General features: G+C 43.9%; 1 protein-coding gene across 1 annotated transcript; it reads left to right on the forward strand.

The window, feature by feature from the left end:
* Positions 1-1,251: 1,251 nt before the first annotated feature.
* Positions 1,252-26,345, forward strand: LOC309336345 (vomeronasal type-2 receptor 26-like; the record flags this gene model as incomplete). The annotated part of the gene is made up of 9 exons (XM_081851967.1): positions 1,252-1,467; positions 4,846-5,073; positions 9,123-9,180; positions 12,549-12,579; positions 13,348-13,639; positions 14,439-14,693; positions 16,086-16,313; positions 25,070-25,196; positions 25,435-26,345. The coding sequence occupies 9 exons, from the start codon at positions 1,252-1,254 to the stop codon at positions 26,343-26,345; spliced, it is 2,346 nt and encodes a 781-aa protein (XP_081708093.1).
* Between the last annotated feature and the right edge of the window lie 387 nt (positions 26,346-26,732).

Raw genomic sequence — 26,732 nt, forward strand, 5'->3', positions numbered from 1 at the left:
GAAATGATCTACAATGAACTGAAAAAGGTATTTAAATATACCTTCTTAAGAAACCAGAGGCCTTTCTTCTGGGCATGGTCGGCCAATTGGTGCCAAAGAAAGACAGAACATTTTTTATGTATGCAACAACAGCAGCAAGAATACTCATTGCGAAGTACTGGAAGACGCAAGATCTACCCACTCTGGAAGAATGGCAGATGAAGGTGATAGACTATATGGGACTAGCAGAAATGACCGGCAGAATCCGAGACCAGGGAAAAGAGTCGGTGGAGGAAGACTGGAACAAATTTAAAGACTATCTGCAGAGGCATTGTAAAATTAATGGACATTAGTCTGATGTTGGATAAAAATTAAGTGGTTACCAGCTGTAATGTAAAGGTTGAGTAATAAGTTACAATAAGTTACAATAAGGATTTGCTGAGTTAAGAATTTGAACTGGAATACAAAAGGGGGAGGTGAGAGGAGGTCTGGGAAACAAGTGAATGGAAATAAGTAATGGAAATTATATTTGTTTTAACTGGGTTTTTTAAATTTTGTGTATCTTTATTTTTTTGTGTATTTTTGTTTTTGTATTAATTTGAAACTTTAATAAAAAAAATTTTTTAAAAAAAAAGAAAGCAAAACAAAGCACTAATATTTTCCTTTCCTCACTAGCTCAGTTATGGCTTCACCGCCCGGCTTCTTGAAGGTAAAACTGAGTTTCCTTCTGTATACCAGATGTTCCCCAGAGAAGAAGCTCAGTACACGGGGATTGTTCAGTTGCTCCTGTACTTTGGATGGACGTGGATCGGCCTCCTTGCTCCAGAGGATGACAGTGGAGAAAGGTTTGTGGGTGCTTTGACACCTCAGATGATCAGCAGTGGGGTTTGCATCGCCTTCTCGAAAAGAATACCAGAAAACAATCTATATCTATTCATGAGCCTGAGTGAGCTATTTTTCATGCGGAGACAAGTCAGTGTAATTGTTTGCTATGTCACCAGTCTCAAGGGATTGGCACTCATCATGGCAGTCAACCAATTCTTTGAGAAGCAAACGCAGGCAAAAGTCTGGATCACAACAACGTTTCAGGAAATCAATTCTGGCTTGTCATTTTCTCCTGCTTACTTCCGGTACATCCATGGTTCTCTCTCCTTTGTGATGAAGACCAAAATAAGGAGCAACAAACATGATTACTATGAAACAGACTCCCCGCTTCTTGATCACTTTTTGGCAGAGGCATTTCGTTGCTCTTATTCAAAACATACGTTGTCCATGAAAAGCTGGGAGAGTTGCAGAGAGGAGGGGAGACTTGAGACTTTGCCCCAGGAGGAGCTGGAGAGAGCCCTGTCTCAAGACAGCTACAGCACTTACGTCAATGTTCATGCTGTGGCTCAGGCCTTAAATGCTGCAGTTTCATCTAGGTCAAAGCAGATGATGATGCTGAGCAAAGGAGATGAATGGGAGCATCACAGGCTACAGCCATGGCAGGTATTTTCTTCCTGCTTTTGCATGCCACAAACAATTGTCTTGATGATGATGATGGTGCTGGTGGTGGTGGTGATGGTGATTGTAATGGTTCTAGGGGTTGCTCGTGCGTAAGTCGTCGCCACACCTGGCTGAGTTACCTGGGCGAACCCTTTCTGTCCGGACAGCCACTCATCCGTGGCTGTCTCAGTCGCTGGCAGAATCCGTCAGTGGGCATTTCTTGAACTTCTTCCAGCAAAGAAGCTCTTTGACGCCTAGTCTCCGCCTACTCTCCCTGCGCGGAAGCCTTCTGCGCAAGGAGGGTGTGGGCAGCGGAGGACCCGTGCTCTCCCCGCTGGTCTCCGGCAAGGAGTCATGGAGCCACCTCGCCGATTCCCCCATCTGCCCCCCTTCTCCACTGGTGCTACGCTGATTTCCTTCCCCAGCAGATGGGCTGCCTCTCTCCCTCCTGGGATGCTCTCCGGCATCCCTCTGGAGCCCTCCCTCCTCTGGCTCCGATGGCAGTTCCCTGACAATTATGATGATGATAATTTATTATTTATACCCCGCCCCATCTGGCTGGGTTTCCCCAGCCACTCTGGGCGGTTTCCAACACAATGTTATTGTTGTTGTTGTTGTTTAGTCATTTAGTCATTTAGTCGTGTCCGACTCGTCGTGACCCCATGGACCAGAGCATGCCAGGCACTCCTGTCTTCCACTGCCTCCCACAGTTTGGTCAAACTCATGCTGGTAGCTTTGAGAACACTGTCCAACCATCTTGTCCTCTGTCGTCCCCTTCTCCTTGTGCCCTCCATCTTTCCCAACATCAGGGTCTTTTCCAGGGAGTCTTCTCTTCTCATGAGGTGGCCAAAGTATTGGAGCCTCAGCTTCACGATCTGTCCTTCCAGTGAGCACTCAGGGCTCATTTCCTTCAGAATGGAGATGTTTGATCTTCTTGCAGTCCATGCGACTCTCAAGAGTCTCCTCAAACACCATAATTCAAATGTTCTTCTCATTATAGGGGATTGGAATGCTAAAGTAGGGAATCAAGAGATAAAAGGAACAACTGGCAAGTTTGGCCTTGGAGTTCAAAATGAAGCAGGGCAAAGGCTAATAGAGTTCTGCTGAGAGAACACAATATTAAAATACAGTAATGCATCAAACATTAAAAGCTTCCCTGAACAGGGCTGCCTTCAGATGTCATCTAAAACTCTGGTAGTTGTTGTTCTCTTTGACATCTGGTGGGAGGGCGTTCCACAGGGTGGGTGCTACTACCGAGAAGGCCCTCTGCCTGGTTCCCTGTAGCTTGCCTTCTCGGTAGTGGTGCCCGCCCTGTGGAACGCCCTCCCATCAGATGTCAAGGAAATAAGCAACTATCTGACTTTTAGAAGACAAGGAAGTTTTTAATGTTTTATTGTGTTTTCAATATTCTGTTGGGAGCCGCCCAGAGTGCCTGGGGAAGCCCAGCCAGATGGTTGGGGTATAAATATTGTTGTTGTTGTTGTTGTTGTTGTTGTTGTTGTTGTTGTTAGGTTTAAAACAAGTATTATATTGTCTTTTGTACTAATCTTGTTCTGCAAAGCTCCTTGTTATATGAAAGGTACTCTATAAATGCTATAATCAATTTAAGAAAAGTTTGCATGAATAGGACTTATGCTCTAGATGAGATGTAAACTGGCCCCAATTTATAAGAGCCTGAAGTGAGTGGATTTGTGGGATAACCAGCCTCATATAACCAACATGCTTAAGTTTAATTAATGGTCCTCCCAGGTTTAGCCTAGGTCACTTCTCCTCACCTTGGGAGGAAATAGGTAATCAAGCCTATTGTTCACATACACCCTCCACTTGGGAAGCTCAGTGTGTGAAGAGGTTTGAGCTGGTTACTTCTTGAGTTGCTATACCAATGATTTAGGAACTTGCACCACTTTGTAAGTAAGCTATGCTTTACTTCCTGTGCAAATTTCCGAAGCACATGAATCTGACCTTTGGGGAGTTTGTAAGTAAACAATTTTTAAACTTACCAAACATGTGGTATTTTCCTATGCTGTGGGATGAAGGGAACTTTGGAAAGATACTTTTAAAGGGGACGTTTTGGAGGAACATATTTTAAAGGTTTTACAGCCTATATTTCCGTGGTCAAAACAAAATAAAAAAATTCCTTCCAGTAGCACCTTAAAGACCAACTGAGTTAGTTCTAGGTATGAGCTTTCGTGTGCATGCACACTTCTTCAGAATTTCCGTGCTTTACTTTGCTGCGTGTTTTGTGATTTCAAATCTCTGCTGGAGTTCTCTCACCAAACCACACTTGCCTCCAGGATTTTTCCTTTCTGTATCTTTTTCCGCCCACCAACATATTCCACATTGTCTCGTTGTTTCTTAATGCTGGTGTTTTCCTTGCCATTTCAGCTCTACCATTTCTTAAAAGAAATCCAGTGTTTGAATACTTCCATGGGCAGACCGTGTTTGGATGAGAACTGGGAGCTGCCACCTGACTTTGACATTGTGAACTGGCTGATGTTTCCCAATAACTCTCGTACTAGAGTGAAAATTGGGAATATAAGGGGAGCGGCTTCAACCAACATGAAGTTCACCATTGACTCAAAAGACATTGAGTGGCCCAACCAATTTAAGAAGGTTAAATTGTTCCTCCAAAACGTCCCCTTTAAAAGTGGAAATATACTTTTAAAGGGGACGTTTTGGAGGAACATATTTTAAAGGTTTTACAGCCTATATTTCCATGCTTTACTTTGCTGCGTGTTTTGTGATTTCAAATCTCTGCTGGAGTTCTCTCACCAAACCACACTTGCCTCCAGGATTTTTCCTTTCTGTATCTTTTTCCGCCCACCAACATATTCCACATTGTCTCGTTGTTTCTTAATGCTGGTGTTTTCCTTGCCATTTCAGCTCTACCATTTCTTAAAAGAAATCCAGTGTTTGAATACTTCCATGGGCAGACCGTGTTTGGATGAGAACTGGGAGCTGCCACCTGACTTTGACACTGTGAACTGGCTGATGTTTCCCAATAACTCTCGTACTAGAGTGAAAATTGGGAATATAAGGGGAGCGGCTTCAACCAACATGAAGTTCACCATTGACTCAAAAGACATTGAGTGGCCCAACCAATTTAAGAAGGTTAAATTGTTCCTCCAAAACGTCCCCTTTAAAAGTGGAAATATACTTTTAAAGGGGACGTTTTGGAGGAACATATTTTAAAGGTTTTACAGCCTATATTTCCATGCTTTACTTTGCTGCGTGTTTTGTGATTTCAAATCTCTGCTGGAGTTCTCTCACCAAACCACACTTGCCTCCAGGATTTTTCCTTTCTGCATCTTTTTCCGCCCACCAATATATTCCACATTGTCTCGTTGTTTCTTAATGCTGGTGTTTTCCTTGCCATTTCAGCTCTACCATTTCTTAAAAGAAATCCAGTGTTTGAATACTTCCATGGGCAGACCGTGTTTGGATGAGAACTGGGAGCTGCCACCTGACTTCGACATTGTGAACTGGCTGATGTTTCCCAATAACTCTCGTACTAGAGTGAAAATTGGGAATATAAGGGGAGCGGCTTCAACCAACATGAAGTTCACCATTGACTCAAAAGACATTGAGTGGCCCAACCAGTTTAAGAAGGTAGGGGATGTAAAGGAGCAGGGGGGCTAGGAGAGCCTGTTTACACTCTTCCTTGTGCTGCAAAACGGTATTAGAAGGTGAATCCATTGTCTCTCAGCTATCCAGTAACAGCTGCCACAACAACTCCCTCTTGTCACGGCAGCTGAGACAGGAAGGGAATCTGGCATTCTGAAGGAACAGATAGAGCCGTGGGACCCTGAGAAGAGACACCAGATCCTTCTCAATTTACTTCTGGAGTTGGCATCACTCTGTCTCGGGAGACAATGGCACCTTTGGGGTGAAGTCAAACCATATATATATCAGGACAGTTCACAGCATAAAAAATCTGTGGAGCTCTAATAATTTCTTGAATAATTTGCATGTGACTATGTGAAGTGGAGAGCATCTTATATCTCCACATATTTTGGAACCCTGGAAATTCAGGGTTTACAGGAGGCCTTACTACAACTCTAGGGGGCCCTGGGTGCAATGCAACTTCCGATAGAAACTAGAAGTTGCTTTGGAGGCCTCATGAGACTTCCAGCATGACCTCTGAGTTCCCACAAGGCCTTGAAAGCACCGCTACGGTGTGCCGACATAACGTGACATTGTGAAATCACGACGTCACATCGTCATAACGTCACATAATGTCATGGGTGCCATTGGGCACCCATAAGCTGGGGCCCAAGTCGGCACCCTTGCTACAATGTCTGGCCAAAGGTGCAAAAGTAATACAATAGATAAAATAAGTACATTTCCGTATGTTGTTCTATAGAAACAAATGTTATACTCCTGATACAAATGTGGTTATTCATAACTCACTACATTCTGTATATACTCATTCCAAATATCAATGTATTTGTCTTAGTTTTGACAAATAAATTGATATTTGGAATGAGTATATACAGAATGTAGTCATGTAGTCAACGCCTCTAAGTGATCCATTCATAAGCTGTGAGTGTCATCTTACTGATCCATTGATTAAAGGGTATCTTATCTTCATTCTTCCAGTTCATAAATATCAGTCTCTTGGCCACAGTTAGGGCGTGTAGAATCCATTTTCATTGTCCAGTTGTCAGCTTCCATACAATAGGTGCATATAGTTCAAAAGGATATTCTCGGCACGCAAAGTCCTTTTAATATTACAGTGGTGCCCTGCAAGACGAATGCCTCGCAAGACGGAAAACTCGCTAGACGAAAGAGTTTTCCGTTTCGAAGGTGCTTCGCAAAACGAATTTCCTATGGTCTTGCTTCGCAAGATGAAAATGTCTTGCGAGTTCCTGCAGGTTTTTTTTCCTCCCCCCCCCTTTTTCTAAGCCGCTAAGCCGCTTATCAGCTGATCCGCTAAGCCGCTAAGCCGCTTAACAGCTGATACGCTAAGCCGCTAAGCCGCTTATCAGCTGATCCGCTAAGCCGCTTATCGGCTGATCCGCTAACCCGCCTATCAGCTGATCCGCTAAGCCGCTAAGCCGCTTATCAGCTGATCTGCTAAGCCATATCATCTGATCCACTAACCCGCCTATCAGCTGATCCGCTAAGCCGCTTATCAGCTGATCCGCTAAGCCACTAAGCCGCTAATAGTGCTATGCCGCTAAGCCGCTATTGGGCTTGCTTCGCAAGACGAAAAAGCCGCAAGACGAAGAGACTCGCGGAACGGATTCTTTTCATCTTGCGAGGCACCACTGTAATCCAGGAATCATTTTTAAGTACAGTGGTACCTTGGGTTACATACGCATCCGGTTACAGATGCTTCAGGTTACAGACTCCACTAACGCAGAAATAGTACCTTGAGTTAAGAACTTTGCTTCAGGATGAGAACAGAAATCGTGCTCCAGCAGCACAGCGGCAGTGGGAGGCCCCATTAGCTAAAGTGGTGCTTCAGGTTAAGAACAGTTTCAGGTTAAGAACGGACCTCCGGAACGAATTAAGTACTTAACCCGAGGTACCACTGCAACTGCTTTGAAGTGGCACTACTTTTAATAACTGCTCTCTATCAGTGTTTTCTTATTGCTAGGATTAGAATCATGGAATTGTGGAGTTGGAAGAGACCCTGAGGGTCTTCTGGTCCAACCCACTGCAGTGCAGGGATCTCAACAAAATCATGTATGGGAGATGGCCATCCAGCCTCTGCTTGAAAACCTCCAAGAGAGGAGAGACCACAATCTCTTGCGAGAGTCTTCCGTGGTTAAACAGCTTTCACGGTCAGAAAGCTGTTTTGGTATAGTTTGTCCTCTTCCTTGAGCGTATTTCTGTATAGAAGGCAGGCACATAAATGGGTTCGGTGAAACCAGAGATCTTGTTGGGTCCTTGCCAAACCCTATGAATTCCATAGACACAGATGCTTCTAACACTTTCTCCTCGGTGCGCCTTCTTCTCTGCATGACTAGACTCTGCCTCGCTCCAGGTGTACCAAAAGCTGCCGGCCTGGATACGCCAAGGTGGTCCAAGAAGGAGAGCCAATTTGCTGCTATGCTTGTGCTCTATGTGCAGAAGGAACCATCTCCACTCAGGAAGGTGGGTCATTCCAAGGGAGAGGGCATTCCTTCGGAGAATAAAAATAGGCCAAAGAGTCACCCAGAAACACTATGTGCAGAGCAGTAATACATTTTTGAACATAGGCGTTTTATTGGCTTCTCTATTTTCAATCACCATCCTTTCTTCCAGGAATTAAGCTGAAAGTAAGGAAGCAATCATTGCAGAACCATGTGGGTAACAGGGAGACAGCTTAGTATACATGCATGCATGTATACTAAGCGCCAAATCACAACCCGTGTGTGCGCAGACGCGCCACTGCAGGTTGCGAACGCTGCGGGTTGCAAACATGCATCCCGTACGGATCACGTTCGCAACCCAAGCATCCACTGTACATAGTCTTTGACTATTTTCAGCTATGCTCTCAGTGATCAAAGAAACTGAATCACACCATAAAGGAAATTTATTTTTTAAAGTGTGTGTGTGTGTGTGTGTGTGTGTGTGTGTGTGTGTGTGTAAGTAATAGAAGACAAAAGGGGAATAATTTTTAAAAGGAAATATTTGAAACAGTAAAGCAGAAACACAAACAAAAAATATATGATGCCTTATATGAAAATGATTACAAAACAAGCGGTGGACAATTTTGATCTGACTAGCAGGAGCATTGCACAGAAGAAAGAGGAAACCATTTGCATTAGCTACCAAAGATATAACAAGAAATCATACAGAAAAAGTGAAATATGAGAAGGCAGTTAAACTTATAACAATCTTCTTCCAGTCCAGCTAACGTAAAAATTACCTGAGATGTTGGATAAATTTATCATTTACACTATTTTTAAAAACACAGTTGCACAAGTCTCTCTCAGCCTAACGTACCTCATAGGTTTGTTGTAAATATCAAAAGGGCAGGGGGGTATTCATGTACACTACCTTGAGCCCTTTGGAGGAAAGGTAGTGGATAAATGTAAAAATAAATAATCAAATAATAATAAACTGTCACAGGTCAAGAAGAAGAAGAAGAAGAAGAAGAGTTTGGATTTGATATCCCGCCTTTCACTCCCCTTCAGGAGTCGGCTAACATTCTCCTTTCCCTTCCTCCCCCACAACAAACACTCTGTGGGGTGAGTGGGGCTGAGAGACTTCAGAGAAGTGTGACTGGCCCAAGGTCACCCAGCAGCTGCATGTGGAAGAGCAGGGAAGTGAACCCGGTTCCCCAGATTACGAGTCCACCGCTCTTAACCACTACACCACACTGGTCAATGTAAAGAGGTGTGTCTTTATTCTTAGGCAAAAAAAAAAAATGTATGGTGAAGTTGCTGGACACACCCCTCTGTGGGGAGGTCACTGCATCAAAGCTTTGCCCTACATCACAAGGTTGTTTTGGCAATAAAAACTGAGGAAAAATTTGTGCCCCACCATTCTCTCCTCAGAAGAAAGGCAGGATACAAATGTAAACCTCAAATAAGCAATCAAACAAGCATTTTTTTGCCACACTTTCCCTATTCAACTGTCTTACTCCTTGACCTCCCCCACTTCAACATCTTTTTGAAAAACAAATAATGCCCTTATGCTGAAGCCACTCTTCTTCTCTTCCTCAGATGCAGAAGGTTGCACCAAATGTCCCGAAGATCAGCATCCAAGCAATAACAGAGATCAGTGTGTCCCCAGGTTTATCACTTTCCTAGCTTATAAAGAACATTTGGGAATAATCTTAGTTTCCATTGCCCTTTCCTTATCTTTAACAACAGGCATTGTGTTAGTAATCTTCATTAAATACAAGGAGACTCCCATAGTGAAAGCCAACAACCGGAACCTCTCCTACATCCTCCTCGTTTCCCTCCTGCTTTCTTTTTTGTCCACCTTCCTGTTCATTGGGCAACCAAGGAAAGGGAGCTGCCTTCTCCAACAAACAGCCTTCAGCATCATCTTCTCTGTTGCTGTTTCTTCTGTGTTAGCAAAAACCATCACTGTGGTTCTGGCCTTTCTGGCCACAAAGCCAGGGAACAGGGTGAGAAGATGGCTGGGGAAGAGTCTGGCCAACTCCATTGTCATTTGCTGTTCCAGTGTCCAAGTTGTCATCTGCACCATCTGGCTGTGCTTGTCTCCTCCATTCCCAGAGTCTGACATGAGCTCCCAGCCTAAAGAGATCATCCTGCAATGTAATGCAGGGTCTGCTGCCATGTTTTACATTGCCCTGGGCTACATGGGCTTCCTGGCTGCAATCTGCTTCACAGTGGCTTTCCTAGCCAGAAAGCTTCCAGGGTCCTTCAATGAAGCCAAGCTGATCACCTTCAGCATGCTGGTCTTCTGCAGTGTTTGGGTGTCCTTTGTGCCCACCTACCTGAGCACCAAGGGGAAATACACGGTAGCTGTGCAGATCTTCTCTATGTTGGCCTCTAGTGCTGGGCTTCTGGGCTGCATCTTCATGCCAAAATGCTACATTATTTTGCTGAGGCCTGATCTGAATACAAAGCAGCATCTGACAAGAGAAATTTAAGATGACACCTAATGCTTGAAACATTCCAGGCTGACAATGGGTAGCACTGTGAGCATGCAGTCTTCAGATTATAGCTCCATATAGCTCTCTTTGTTTTGCATAAATTATGAATGATTAAAATGAATGTATTATAACTGCTTTGTCACTCCCTGATTCCCACTAGATACCTGATTGGCCACATTGGCTTTTATGCTGATAATCCTCATGTGAGTCAGATTCACTCTATCCTTTTATGATGTATGACTCAGGGAAATTGTAGCAAAAGCTTTGTTCCAGCAGATTATGCTTTGGAATTTGACTTAGGCCCAATTTAGACACCTTTCCATGTGCTCTTTGGATGGGAGATGTTCACACATTCTTTAACCAGCATGTCAGCTCTTGTTAATTGGGTGTGGAAATGGTTGAGCACATAGTACTATACTATTCATACTATGAAGACATTCACTCCTTATATATTACACCCATCTGAAAAAAAATCCTAGACAGATATGATAATTTTTATACCTCCCTCCTTTTGTCAAACTTCACCCATGAGTGGCTAAATTACATGCATCAAAATGGATAACTAGGAATTGAATGGTTAAATCTCTTTACAACAATACTAGCAGACGAATCTATTCTAACTATGAATTCAGTAATCTATTCTAACTATGAATTGAATGTGAATGTGTAACAATGCCCACATATATCCTTGTCTTTTGCTGTGATTTTAATTCCTTATGGTCTTCTCCTGGCCTGAAAATTTCAAACTGTAAATCATATTGTAACTTAGTGGCTGATCTGTGATGGCAATAATAAAGATTGGTTGGTACTTGTATGCAAGAAAAGGTTCATTATTCTGCAAATTATTGGTAGAACCTCATCTGCAATCCCAAGACTCAGGAGATATGATTCAGGAATTTAAGAGTAGGGCAAGGGTAGCTAATGTCACAGAAGACATAATCGGGATTCAAGATGACCGTAACAAATTGGAGAACTAGGCCCAAACTAACAAAATTAATTTCAATAGGGACAAATGTAAGGTTACAAATATAAGATGGGGGAAAACCTGGCTTGCCAGGTGTATATGTAAAAAAGATCTAGGGGTCTTGGCTACTGTGGGAAGCAGAATACCAAATTAGATGGACCTTTGGTATTCTCCATCAGAATGTCCGGATTCCCACCATCAAAGTCCAGGCCAACTCCCCCAATCTTCAACTCATGTCAAATTTTGGATAAGCATCTGTGCTTTCTTGCAGACATGTTTTTCAACACCTCTGCACCTGCCCCTCAAGTCACACAAGGGCTCCAGTATATTACAGAAGTGAACCTTATTCCCCTCATCATTATGAAAATCATAGTGATCTATCCTCATTCTTGCCAAAGCTCAAGAGACATTTTGGGAAACTGTCTAAACATCAGAATCAAGATCGGTGTGATGTTACTTGCTGAGCCTTGGTAATGTGGTACACAGAACATCTCCTGTGTCAGAGATACATCGAGTGAGAACTGGCAGAAGGGATGTGGGAGATACTAGGTGAAGTCCAATGACTCTGAAGCCATAGCTGAACACCACCCATATTGGTGGTGCAGCTTTGGTCTTGCAAGACGTTCTGTTGTCTTCTGATTAGCTGGCTCAGGAGGCGAGAGGATCCACTCACAAGAAACGTGTAGGAAGCAGAGCCAGAATGAGATCCTTGCTGCTTCTGTTGCTACTTCTTCTGCTGATGCCCCATGGAGTCTTTGGAGACCTAAAGACAAAATGCCCCTTGAATCTGATCAGGGAAGAAAATGAAGCACACAATTATTACCGGCCAGGAGACTTCCTCATTAGTGGGATCATATCTCCAAAATATTTCTCTGAACAGCGTCCATACAACTTTTCCCAGCCTCCATTCACCAGGTTTCATGTGTAAGTAATTATGTCCAGGTGGGTGTTATGCTTCTCTGCCTCCAATGTTTCCTGTTTACCAAGGAAATAGCCTGGAAAGGGGAACCTGTAGCAATCAAGATATTGTTGGGGGATAATATGTCATTATCCTTGAACACTGGCCATGCTGCAAAGGCAGATTTAGGGGAGCACACGACCAGTTTGGATGCCTCAACAGCTGGTCAGAATGGAGTGTGAGAGGTGGAGGGGCACCAAAATTTGGCATTGCATGGGGTGCCACTGACATTTGAGACTCCAAGGTTGTCCACTGCATGCTGACTGGGGCAGATGGGAGTTGGAGTCAAAGAACAGCTGGTGTTCTAATATTCCCACCCGTTTTACTTTCTGGTTCCCTTGGTCGTCTTGAAGTGATCTACCGTGATGCCTTTTGAAGGATGTAATGCTAGAATGCAATTCAACCTTATCACAGATCAAAATGACACATTGACTTATAGCACTTGCAGGTGGGTGGTGGAGTGGCTGCTACAGGCAAGTAGCTGCCAGGATTTGAATGTGGGAGGTCTTCCTTCCTAGCCCAGAAGCTTATTTTAAAATCCTGCTTAGCTAAATGAAAGCTTTACGCCCCCCTCCTAACCCCCTTTCCTTTTGTATCATTAGATTGTAAGCGGGTGGACCAGGAGAGGCAGAAGTATGAACGAGTCCTAAGTCCAACTGATTGAATAGAGCTTTCTGCTAAGTATATGAATTTGGGGTTGCAGTCTTATTCCCCTTCTAGAGTATGGACAAAGTTCTCTATTTTAACAAAGTGGAACTTACGAAACAGCCCTTTGAAACAACAAAGACTAAGAAATAAACTGCAGCCTTTGTGGAAATTTCACGAGTCTTCCCAAAAAAAGTTATTAATTATTAGTGTGGTGTAGTGGTTAAGAGCGGTGGACTCGTAATTTGGTGAACCGGGTTCGCTTCTCCGCTCCTCCACCTGCAGCTGCTGGGTGACCTTGGGCCAGTCACACTTCTCTGAAGTCTCTCAGCCCCACTCACCTCACAGAGTGTTTGTTGTGGGGGAGGAGAATGTTAGCCTCTTTGAGACTCCTTTGGGTAGTGATAAAGCGGGATATCAAATCCAAACTACTCCTCTTCTTCTTCTTCTTCTTCTTCTTCTTCTTCTTCTTCTTCTTCTTCTTCTTCTTCTTCTTCTTCTTTCAAGACTGTGTTCTTTTCCTCTTCTGCAAGGAAGCATGAATTTCCCCATTTTTATTCTTAAGTGGTCTGTGAGTTTTCACCTTACAAAAAGGACAAGTCCCTCTCACACTCTGCCACCAACATGAAGACAATTATTTTGGGGTCAGCAATTATGAGATTCATATTGCCTAAATAGCCCCTTAGGTGTGACTTTTTTTCCCCATTAAATGCTGATAAGCAGTTTGACGGTTTTTAATTGCTTCAATTTTTGCAGTCCATCATATAGGTTCCACTGGCACATCTTGTCGTTCTTGTTCACCATCCAAGAGATAAACCACAATCCCCAGTTCTTACCCAACATCACCCTGGGCTACAACCTCTATGAGAACTATTTTGATGCCAGGATCACTTCTGATGCCATGCTAGACCTGGTTGCAGGTGGCAGGAGCAACATTCCCAACTATAAGTGCAGGAAAAGGAATAACCTTCTGGCTGTTCTGGAGGGGGCTGATTCTACACTCTCAAAAGAGATTTCTGCCATGTCGGGCGTCTACAAAATCCCACAGGTATGAAGGGAATGGTAAGAAAGAGCATCAAAATGTGAGAAAAGTATGGAAAAGTTCAGGGGGCTTTCCCTCAAAAAAATCCAGCCTTCATCAACCTGGTATCATCCAGATTTTGTGGACTACAACTCCAATTTGTCACAGCCAGCACAAATGTTGTTAAGATATTAATCATTTCAGGTTAATAAATATCTGGTCTTTATCCTGGAAGCAAAACGAAACACTAATCTTTTCCTTTCCTTGCAAGATCAGTTATGGGTTGGTTCCTCAAGTTCTTGATGATAAAACTCAGTTCCCTTTTCTGTACCGAATGGTCCCCAAAGAAGAAAGTCAATACTTGGGTATTATCAAGTTGCTCCTGCATTTCAGATGGACATGGATTGGCCTCTTAGCTCCAGAGAACGATGATGCAGAAAGATCTATCAGTAGCTTGACACCTCTGATGATCAGTAATGGGATTTGCGTTGCTCTATCAAAAAGAATTCCAGAAAAGAATCCACATCAAATGTTCAGTTTGAATGAACCCTTTGTCCTATGGAAACAACTGGGTGTATTTGTTTACTATGAAAACACTCGCATGGGGTGGCTCCCAATCATGACACTACAAGCAGCACTTGGGGAACAAATTGGGCCAAAAGTCTGGATCACAATAGGTTTAAAGGACATCAATGTGTTTTTATCTTATCCTCCTGATTTATTCCAGTACATCCATGGGTCTTTGTCCTTCATAATGAAGTTGGGGGAAAGGACTAAGCGTGACTACTATAACCCATCTCCCTATATTCTTCATCACTTCTGGCAGAAAGCGTTTCATTGTTCATATTCAAAACATGTGCTGGCTGTGAAAGGTCGGACAAGATGCACAGAGAACAAGAAACTGGAGATGGTGCCTGAAAAGGAGCTGCAGAGGGCCCTGTCTCAAAACAGCTACATCAATTACTTCAGTGTCCAAGCTGTGGCTCAGGCTTTGAATGCTGCCTATTCATCCAGATCAAAGTGGAAGTTGGTGGCTGGTGGAGGAGACAGGTTGGAACATCAAAGGCTACAGCCATGGCAGGTATTTTCTCCCCCTTTCTGCAAACTGCAGTACATTGCCCCAAAATGTGACATCAAATTTACAAGTGAGACCCATTTCTGAGGCAAATCCAATTCGTGAGGCTCCTGGTAGAATAATAATTGCTCATTATGCTTATATGGGAACTCTCTTCCCAGTGCAATGCTTCCTCCACCATGCCCAAGTAAATTATTATTATTATTATTATTATTATTATTATTATTATTATTATTATTATTTTATTTATTCCCCACCCATCTGGCTGGGCTTCTGCAGCCACACTGGGTGGCTTCCAACAAAATATTAAAATACAGTAATCCATCAAACATTAAAAGCTTCCCTAAACAGGGCTGCCTTCAGATGTCTTCAAAAAGTTTGGTAGTAGTTGTTCTCTTTGACATCTGGTGGGAGGGCGTTCCACAGGGCGGGTGCCACCACCGAGAAGGCCCTCTGCCTCCTTCCCTGTAACTTGGCTTCTCGCAGTGAGGGAACCGCCAGAAGGCCCTCAGTGCTGGACCTCAAACATTTATATACAGACCTTAACGCGGGTGGCGCTGTGGGTAAAACCTCAGTGCCTAGGACTTGCCGATCGTATGGTCGGCGGTTCGAATCCCCGCGGCGGGGTGAGCTCCCATCGTTCAGTCCCAGCTCCTGCCCACCTAGCAGTTCGAAAGCACTCTTAAGTGCAAGTAGATAAATAGGGACCGCTTTATAGCGGGAAGGTAAACGGCGTTTCTGTGTGCTGCGCTGGTGCTGGCTCGCCAGCTGCAGCTTCGTCATGCTGGCCACATGACCCGGAAGTGTCTTTGGACGGCGCCGGCTCACGGCCTCTAGAGCGAGATGAGCACGCAACCCTAGAGTCGGACACGACTGGCCCGTACGGGCAGGGGTACCTTTACCTTTACCTATTTGTCAAAAGAGCACAGGACATTTCTCAATACAGTAAAACAAGATGATAAAATACAGCTCAAATCAGTTTGTGAAACAAAACAACTACAGATAATATAATACAAAAATAGAAAAAGATCTAAATGCTAAATGTGTTATATCAACCTTTTGTGTAATGAACTTATTGTGTAAAAAGATTACACAATAAGTGTATAAAATGTGGTCTAAAAAATGTTTAAATAAATAGAATGCCTGAAAAAGGCGTATAGTTTAGTTGAGCTATCAGAGGCAGATTTGGGGCAATGTGACTGGTTCCCCTGTGTTGGGCACACGCAGAATGGAAGGTGAGAAGTGAGGGGCACCAAATTTTGGGCTTCCACAGGGTGCTACTGAAATTGGGAAGACCGAACCCCTGGCCCCAGTTCATAACAGCTCAAAGTGAGCAATGCTGAGATAGTCAGTATAGTTTTATATTTCCTTAATGCTGCTGTAGCCTTTCCATTTCAGCTCCACCTTTTTTTAAGAGAAATTCAATTTCTGAATACTTCAATGGGCAGGCTATGTTTGGATGAGAATGGAGAGCTGCCAGGCAACTACAATATTGAGAACTGGATTATGTTTCCCAATAAGTCTCGTGTTAGAGGGAAAATTGGGAGCATAGAGAGGGGCGCCTCCCCTGGCATAAAGTTTACCATTAACGCAAAAGCCATTGTCTGGCCCCAACAGTTTAACAAGGTATGAGACTCCTTATGTCACATGACAAATATTAAACTCCAATTAGTACTTAGCACTTTATATGGATGTCGATGTTGGGAAAGATGGAGGGCACAAGGAGAAGGGGACGACAGAGGACGAGATGGTTGGACAGTGTTCTCAAAGCTACTAGCATGAGTCTGACCAAACTGCGGGAGGCAGTGGAAGACAGAAGTGCCTGGTGTGCTCTGGTCCATGGGGTCACGAAGAGTCGGACATGACTAAGCGACTAAACAACAACAACAACTTTACATGGAAGCAGGAGGGGACACGAGTGGCACTGTGGTCTAAACAACTGAGCCTAGGGCTTGCCAATCGGAAGGTCAGCAGTTCAAATCCCAGCAATGGGGTGAGCTCCCATTGCTCGGTCCCAGCTCCTGCCCACCTAGCAGTTCGAAAGCACGTCAAAGTGCAATTAGATAAATAGGTACCGGGCTTCCGGGTCGGCGCCATCGCCGAATGGCGGACTCCCTCCGAGCTCCGGAGGCAGCCTGCACGGCAGGGGCTGGGTCCTACCGCACCGGCGATGCGGGGACCCTTAAAAACCACGGCCACGGGGGCCGTGGACATGGAGACTCGGCTGACACCGTTAGCGCCCTCCCGACTCGTGAAGGAGCCTTTTTAAAGGCTACGGATCGAGTGCCGGGGAGAAGCGTGGTGTTTTGAGTCCTCTGCTATCCCTGCCGTGCGAAGCCGCATGCCATTCGGCGGAGAGCGCTGGCTTTTTCCTTTGAAAATTCGGACCTAAAAGAACAACCCGTAAGTAATTGGAACTTGGACTAAAAAGAGGGACAAAAATTTTAAAAATTTCGGAGCGAGCGGGGGAGGCGCAAAAAAGGAAGTCAGCCACCCCCTCCATTGTAGAAGGGTCAAAGCAAAGGATCTGATATCTAAGATCGGAGTAACATCATTTTGGCAAATTTTTAACCTCACGAGTGAAGAATATGAGATTGAGCTGGAGGAGGAAAGTAGAATTCGGACTTAAAAACAACCCCCCCTGGAACCCCGGGAGCGATCGATGACGGAGTTTGGAGAGGAGAAAGGCAAGTTTTGACAGCTGTCAAAGAGCTGTCAAAGCGGAAAATAAGATAGAGACTATGTTACAAGGACTTTGCTGGTTATATTTGTTATAAATTGGATACAAATTGTTTTAAATAAGGATTATAAAGTTACTAGGGCTAATGGACGCGATCTGGAAGAGAACTCAGTTTTTGCAATCCACCTAGAGGAGCCGAGGGATATTACAAGTGGTTTTAGCTGGAAATTGGAACAGAACTGTTTATCTCCTGGGAAACTGCAGAAATGGAACATTATTATGACTACAGAGGCCATTACACCGAAGAAGACAATGGAATCATCTGTTGTGGAATGAAAGGAACTTGACGTAATGTTTTGTTTCTGAATAACAAGCCTCTGTAAAGGAACTAACTTTTGGAATTAGGACATTTGTGCAGGAAAACAGGGACAGAAAGAAATAGAAAGAGGAGTGTGATCAATAAGAACAACAAAACAACAAGAATTGGACCAAGTCAAAAGTGGGGACGTTTGGGACATCCAGATTTGACAAGCTTAAGGATTATAATTTGGAGTTTTTTACTCCTGAATATAAAAATCTGGATGGAAAAAATGGGCCTTTCTTTGAGACAGAATCCTTCCATGATTGGACATTCGAAACTAAAGAGTACTGGCAAAGGACTATGACTTAGAGAGACGTGGAAATATCGGACATTGAGGAACATTGGGAACGCAACCGGGAAAAGGGGGGGTGGGAAATGTGGAATCCAAAGGGCGTAAACTATGTTTTATTTAGGCTATATACATCTACATGGTATTCTAAAGTGGGGAACTCGTGGTGGGAATAAGCCGATTTTAGGGGAATGGAAAATAATGTTTTTAAAAAAAAAAAAAAATGGGTTAAGGATAACAAGTCTGAATTGAGGAGAAGAACTTGTTGAGATCATTTGAGAGATTTGGAATACAAGGGGGGGAGGGAAGGGGAAGTCCTGAAAGGATGTAATTGGAAAAAGATTTGAAATTGGATGTTTTATTAATTTGTAATTAATTGGAAAACTTTAATAAATATTATTCAAAAAAAAAAAAAAAGATAAATAGGTACCACTCCGGTGGGAAGGTAAACAGCGTTTCCGTGTGCTGCTCTGGTTTCATCAGAAACGGCTTAGTCATGCTGGCCACATGACCCGGAAAAACTGTCTGCGGACAGACGTCGGCTCCCTCGGCCAGTAAAGCAAGATGAGCGCCGCAACCCCAGAGTCGTTCGCGACTGGACTTAACTGTCAGGGGTCCTTTACCTTTACCTTTTACTTTATATGGAACTTCAACTAAAATCTTTTCCACAAATATTCCATTGAATATTGTGTTGTGCTGGGAACTGCACTTAATAGTTTGTGATGCATCAGCATCTCTTAGGTTTATGTAGATAGCTTGTTTATACTTGTCTTTAAATACAGGTTTTGGTGTCCTCGGGTGTCTTCCCGTGTAAAAGTTGGGGTGTCTAGGCGACGTTTCGACGAGGTCTCACTCGTCATCTTCAGGCTGGTGCTTTCGGCTTCTTGTTACTGGAACAGAGCAGGATCTCAGTGTTTGAGTTCCTATAAATACTGTAGAGGGGGTGTGGTGTATAGCCTCCAATGTTCTGGGCAGAGAGGAAGTTCCCAGGCTAGTGTGCCTTTTCTTCTTTTGTTCCTTAATTACTTGAGAGATATCTTGAGTGATTTCTTGAGTGATATCCTGAGTACCACTTAGGTGGGTCATTAGGTGTGGATTAGTTGTTAAAGTCTTTGTGTCTTGACCTCTTGAACTTTGTGAAGAGTTTTCCTGAGAAGATGGCTGTACTGTACTTAGTTGTGCTCTGGCTTGGCTTCGTGTATAGGGGCGAGCTGTGGTTTTGTGGCTTGTGTCAGCCAGATCTGTGTAGGGATTGCAGGGGGGTGCAGCATCCGGAGGTGCCACCATGGATTGGCTACTGGATGGTGTCTGTAATTCATCTGTGGAGAGGGTCTGGGTTTGGGTCTGGTGTGGTTGATTGGTGTTGGCGTTCTGTGTGCCTCTGGATCTGGTGTCAGTTTTTGTGGGGAGGGCTAATTTCCAGATGTCTGGCAAGCGGGATGTGTCGTCACGCTTGTTCATGTTGTGAGGGTGTTTCTCTATCTCGATGGCTTCCATGATTATTCTCTTGTGGTGATGTTCCGTGTTAAAGAGCAATTTGGAATCTGCAAAATTAATTTCGTGTCCTGTTTCTTTCATGTGTTGGAAAAGAGAGGAAGTTTTTTCTTCTTTTTTGACGGCATTCTTGTGTTCTGCGATACGTGCATTTATTCGTCTGTTTGTTTGTCCAATGTACGTGGCTGGGCAGACTTTGCAGGGTATTTCATAGATCCCTTGGTTTTCCAACTGGATTTTATCCTTGGGGTTTCTGAGGATATTGGCTATTTTTTGGTTGGTGCAAAAGGCTGTTTTGATATTGTGTTTATGGAGGATTTTGCTAATTTTATCTGTAGTGCCCTTGATATAAGGAAGGAGGGCCATGCCATTGTTTTCTTCTGTGTCTTGGTTTTTGGGGGGTGTTTCCTTTTGGATTAGCTTCGTAATCCTGTTTCGCTGGTATCCATTGGCAATTAACACGTTTGAGAGATTCTGTAACTCAGTTGTCAAGTGGTCTTTGTCAGCCAGGCGTTTGGTTCTGGAGATGAGAGTCTTGGCTACGGAGTTTATTTGTGCAGGGTGGTGGTGTGATTGTGCATGTAAGTAGCGGTTGGTGTGTGTTTTTTTTCCGGTAGATAGTGTGTCCTAGGGAGCCATCAGGTTTTTTGTAGATTAGGACGTCAAGGAAGGGAAGTTGGTTGTTGGCTTCTATTTCCATAGTGAATTGTATTTTGGGGTGTAAGTTGTTGAGATGTGTGAGGAAGCTATCCAGTTTTTCTTTCCCGTGTGGCCAAATTACAACCCATGCAACCCATGAAACAAACAGTACATAACATATCAGACAGGATCCTCACCACAACTGAAACCAAAGTACTCTCCAAAGGTTTCAACTTTGCAGTCGCCCCGAGACGCATCCCCACGGAAAACATCATATGCGGAGTCGAAGCTAGCCTAACCAAAATCAACCCAGATGAAGCCAATAAAATCAGACTTGAAGTCACCAACATCCTCTGCTCCAGCAAACCACCCAGAAGCAATTTACACAAAGAAGAACAGAAAGCACTCACCAACCTGAGGAAAGACAACAACATAATCATTCTCCCAGCAGACAAAGGTAATGCCACAGTGGTGATGAACACATCGGACTACCAAGCAAAACTATCAAATCTACTCCAAGATCCTGCCTACAAACCTATAAAAACAGATCCCACCACCTACCTGGAAAAAACCACCAAATCCAAAATAAAAGCCTCTCCTATCAGTGAAGAAATCCAGCTAAGAATCATCCCCAGAGAAAAATCATCCAGATGCCCCAAACTCTACGGCCTCCCCAAGATACACAAAGAAGGAACACCACTCAGACCAATAGTCAGCTCCATAGGCTCACCTCTACAAAATCTCGCTAAATTTCTCGCCAAGCAACTTCAGCCCTATGCAGAATCCATCTCTTCACACGTACCAAACTCCTTCCAGTTCATAGAAACAATAAAGAAGCAAAACCTACATCCTAATGACCTACTTGTGAGCTTCGATGTTGTATCTCTCTTCACACAAGTGCCCATTAATGAAGCCTTGACAGCTATTCAAAACAAATACAATCCCCCCGAATACATCTTGGACCTGACCAACCACTGCCTAACCAACACGTACTTCATCCACAATGGACAAAGATACAAACAGATAGAAGGAGCACCTATGGGATCACCCCTCTCACCGGTCATCGCAAACCTGTACATGGAACACTTTGAAACCAATGCTTTAGACAAGTCAGAACACAAACCCAAACTTTGGCTCAGATATGTTGACGACACCTTTGTAATTTGGCCACACGGGAAAGAAAAACTGGATAGCTTCCTCACACATCTCAACAACTTACACCCCAAAATACAATTCACTATGGAAATAGAAGCCAACAACCAACTTCCCTTCCTTGACGTCCTAATCTACAAAAAACCTGATGGCTCCCTAGGACACACTATCTACCGGAAAAAAACACACACCAACCGCTACTTACATGCACAATCACACCACCACCCTGCACAAATAAACTCCGTAGCCAAGACTCTCATCTCCAGAACCAAACGCCTGGCTGACAAAGACCACTTGACAACTGAGTTACAGAATCTCTCAAACGTGTTAATTGCCAATGGATACCAGCGAAACAGGATTACGAAGCTAATCCAAAAGGAAACACCCCCCAAAAACCAAGACACAGAAGAAAACAATGGCATGGCCCTCCTTCCTTATATCAAGGGCACTACAGATAAAATTAGCAAAATCCTCCATAAACACAATATCAAAACAGCCTTTTGCACCAACCAAAAAATAGCCAATATCCTCAGAAACCCCAAGGATAAAATCCAGTTGGAAAACCAAGGGATCTATGAAATACCCTGCAAAGTCTGCCCAGCCACGTACATTGGACAAACAAACAGACGAATAAATGCACGTATCGCAGAACACAAGAATGCCGTCAAAAAAGAAGAAAAAACTTCCTCTCTTTTCCAACACATGAAAGAAACAGGACACGAAATTAATTTTGCAGATTCCAAATTGCTCTTTAACACGGAACATCACCACAAGAGAATAATCATGGAAGCCATCGAGATAGAGAAACACCCTCACAACATGAACAAGCGTGACGACACATCCCGCTTGCCAGACATCTGGAAATTAGCCCTCCCCACAAAAACTGACACCAGATCCAGAGGCACACAGAACGCCAACACCAATCAACCACACCAGACCCAAACCCAGACCCTCTCCACAGATGAATTACAGACACCATCCAGTAGCCAATCCATGGTGGCACCTCCGGATGCTGCACCCCCCTGCAATCCCTACACAGATCTGGCTGACACAAGCCACAAAACCACAGCTCGCCCCTATACACGAAGCCAAGCCAGAGCACAACTAAGTACAGTACAGCCATCTTCTCAGGAAAACTCTTCACAAAGTTCAAGAGGTCAAGACACAAAGACTTTAACAACTAATCCACACCTAATGACCCACCTAAGTGGTACTCAGGATATCACTCAAGAAATCACTCAAGATATCTCTCAAGTAATTAAGGAACAAAAGAAGAAAAGGCACACTAGCCTGGGAACTTCCTCTCTGCCCAGAACATTGGAGGCTATACACCACACCCCCTCTACAGTATTTATAGGAACTCAAACACTGAGATCATGCTCTGTTCCAGTAACAAGAAGCCGAAAGCACCAGCCTGAAGATGACGAGTGAGACCTCGTCGAAACGTCGCCTAGACACCCCAACTTTTACACGGGAAGACACCCGAGGACACCAAAACCTGCATTCCTGTACCCGTGAAAATCTACGAAAGCAATTGTCTTTAAATACTTTATACTTTGAACTGAACTGTGTGGGCAAGGATTTTTCTTAACCGTGCACTCTGAAAAAGGCTGACAACTGGAGAGCAAGCATACTCTGATGTTCTGCTGGAATGTGCTGCTGACCTCTGATGCCAAAAATGGTGTAGGGGATAGGACTTGTGAAATCATAGTTCAAATCCCCGCTCAGCCAAAATGAACCTCACTTGGGCTAGTTATAGTATCTCTGCCTAGCATACCACACAAGGTTGTTTTTAGGGGTGGATATATAATAGTTTTCTTTTTTAGTTAATTGGGAGAAAGGTGGTGTTTATATTGTTGTTGTTGTTTAGTCGTTTAGTCGTGTCCGACTCTTCGTGACCCCATGGACCAGAGCACGCCAGGCACTTTTGTCTTCCACTGCCTCCCGCAGTTTGGTCAGGCTCATGTTTGTAGCTTCGAGAACACTGTCCAACCATCTTGTCCTCTGTCGTCCCCTTCTCCTTGTACCCTCCATCTTTCCCAACATCAGGGTCTTTTCCAGGGAGTCTTCTCTTCTCATGAGGTGGCCAAAGTATTGGCACCTCAACTTCATGATCTGTCCTTCAAGGGAGCACTCAGGGCTGATTTCCTTCAGAATGGATACGTTTGATCTTCTTGCAGTCCATGGGACTCTCAAGAGTCTCCTCCAGCACCATAATTCAAAAGCATCAATTCTTCAGTGATCAGCCTTCTTGATGGTCCAGCTCTCACTTCCATACATCACTACTGGGAAAACCATAGCTTTAACTATACGGACCTTTGTTGGTAAAGTGATGTCTCTGCTTTTTAAGATGCTGTCTAGGTTTGCCATCACTTTTCTCCTAAGGAACAGGCATCTTTTAATTTCGTGACTGCTGTCACCATGTGCAGTGATCATGGAGCCCAAGAAAGTAAAATCTCTCACTGTCTCCATTTCTTCCCCTTCTGTTTGCCAGGAGGTGATGGGACCAGTGGCCATGATCTTCGTTTTTTTGATGTTGAGCTTCAGACCATATTTTGCGCTCTCTTCTTTCACCCTCATTAAAAGGTTCTTTAATTCCTCCTCACTTTCGGCCATCAAGGTTGTGTCATCTGCATATCTGAGGTTGTTGATATTTCTTCCGGCGATCTTAATTCCGGCTTGGGATTCATCCAGCCCAGCCTTTCACATGATGAATTCTGCATATAAGTTAAATAAGCAGGGAGATAATATACAGCCTTGCCGTACTCCTTTCCCAATTTTGAACCAATCAGTTGTTCCATATCCAGTTCTAACTGGTGTTTATATTACTAGTAACAAAAGTCACAGTATTAATACAGTGGTAGAAGAGAAACGCCCTTTACCACAATGTAGTGACATCCCATGATAGTTTCACCTTCCCCTTCTAGCCCAGGACCCAGAACTCTTAGAAAAAATAATAATAATAATAATTCAGGAGACATTTTTTTAGTTAGCATCATCAGGTGATGGTATATTTAATTTCTGCTCTTTATCAGTATGTTTCATTGCAGCATTTTGTTTGGTGTATTATTCTGCCATTATTATATTGTTTTTGCCTATTCTGTCCATCGCCTTGAGCATAAGTTTCTTTAGAAATGATAGGTATAAATGCTGAAACAAGCAAGCAGACACACCAAAGTGTTAGAATTCCTGCTCCATGATTGCAGTCATGGGATTTTTGTCTTTCACATGACGTGGTATGTTTTGACTCCACAGAGTGGGAAGTGACGGAGACAGGATGTTTGTGTTACTGTATTCCGTGAAGTTTGCCCTTTCTTCTTTTTCTCTTTGCTGTCTGATGCTAGAGAGAGAGGGAGCCATGTTGCCATTCTCCATGTGTGTTTATATGTAAATAAAGTAGATTAGCCAAAATGCTGAGTTGCTGAGGTCTGTCACACAAGGTGTGCAGACTCTGCCCATCCCTAAGTGTGCCAGTGTCGGTTGGCATTGGTCGCTGTGATGTTCGGGCCGAAGACAGCTTTTGAAGCTCCCGAACAATTGACCAGGAGGGAGAGAACATGCCAGTCGGGCATGTGTCTCTACCAGGGTTCTACTGGAGTGTAGGCCGAACTCCTGACACAAAGAGGTTTCCCTTCCATGCTGTTTTGCATCAAAAGTGCTTCCCTGAAAAAAAGCACATGGGCTCCGTGAGATCCCCTTCAGTACTCCATAGGCACAGATGCTGCTAACACTTCACCCTTGATGAACCTTCTTTTCTGCATGGCTAGGCTGTGCCTCTCTCCAGGTGTACCAAAAGCTGTCTGCCGGGCTATACCAAGGTGTTTCAAGAAGGACAACCACTTTGCTGCTATGCTTGTGCTCCATGTGCGCAAGGGATGATCTCCACTGAGGAAGGTGAGTGAATCGAAGGTTAGGAAATTCCTTAGGAGAATATAAATAGGGTGAAGAATCACTCAGAGAGACTTTCAGTGAAGATTCTAAAAACGTTTCTGAGCATTTATAAAGAATTTTGCCTCCCCTTCCCTAATAAACAGGTGTCATCTCCCCCATAAGAATCTTTACCCCCAAAAAAAGTAATAGAATAGATTGTTTGGTTGTATATGATGCTGAAGCCACTCTTTCCCTCCTTCAGATGCAGACCATTGCATCAAATGCCCAGAAGATCAGCATCCAAACAAGGACCAAGATCAATGTGTCCCCAAGATTATCACCTTCCTGGCTTATAAAGAACAATTGGGGATCATCTTAACTTCTGTTACCGTATTCTTGTCTTTAACAACAGGCATTGTGTTAGGAATCCTCGTTAAATACAGGGAGACTCCCATAGTGAAAGCCAACAACCGAGACCTCTCCTATATTCTCCTCTTCTCCCTTCTACTTTCCTTTTTCTCCTCCTTCCTCTTTATTGGGAGGCCAAGGAAAGTGACCTGCCTTCTCCGACAAACAGCCTTCAGCATCATCTTCTCGGTTGCCGTCTCTTCTGTTTTGGCAAAAACCATCACTGTGGTTCTGGCCTTCCTGGCCACAAAGCCAGGAAACAGGGTGAGGAGATGGCTGGGGAAGAGTCTGGCCAACTCCATTGTCATTTCCTGTTCTGGTGTTCAAGTTATCATCTGCACCATCTGGCTAGGAATCTCTCCTCCTTTCCCTGATTCTGACATGCACTCCCAGGCTGGAGAGATCATCCTTCTATGCAATGAAGGATCTGTTGCCATGTTTTACACTGTCCTTGGCTACATGGGCTTCCTGGCTGCCATCTGCTTCACGGCAGCTTTCCTAGCCAGGAATCTGCCTGGGGCCTTCAATGAAGCCAAGCTGATCACCTTCAGCATGCTGGTCTTCTGCAGTGTTTGGGTGTCCTTTGTGCCCACCTACCTGAGCACCAAGGGGAAATACATGGTAGCCGTGCAGGTCTTCTCTATGTTGGCCTCCAGTGCTGGGCTTCTGGGCTGCATCTTCATCCCCAAATGCTACATTATCATACTCAGGCCTGACTTGAATACAAAGGAGCACCTGACGACAAAAAGTAAAGATAGCATCTAATTCTTAAAGTACAGTGGTACCTTGGTAGTCAAACTTAATCTGTTCCGGGAGTCTGTTCAAATCCCGGAACCATTCAAAAATGAAGGTGCAGCTTCCGATTGGCTGCAGGAGCTTCCTGCACTCAATCAGAAGCCGTGGAAGCCATGTCGGACATCTGGCTTCCAAAAAATGTTCACAAACCGGAACACTTACTTCCGGGTTCGTAGCGTTCGGGAACTGATTTGTCCGGGAGCCAAGCCATTTGAGAACCAAGGTACCACTGTATTCTGTTTTGATAGTTGATGATGAGCACAACACTAATGCTAGCTATGTAGTTGTCTGTTGAATATAGCTCCTTGAAGTTCAATCTCTCTTTATTTTGCATAAATGATGAAAATGAATACAGAA

This window comes from Podarcis erhardii (genome assembly GCF_964252035.2).
Source record: "Podarcis erhardii genome assembly, chromosome: 2".
Lineage (NCBI taxonomy): Eukaryota > Metazoa > Chordata > Lepidosauria > Squamata > Lacertidae > Podarcis > Podarcis erhardii.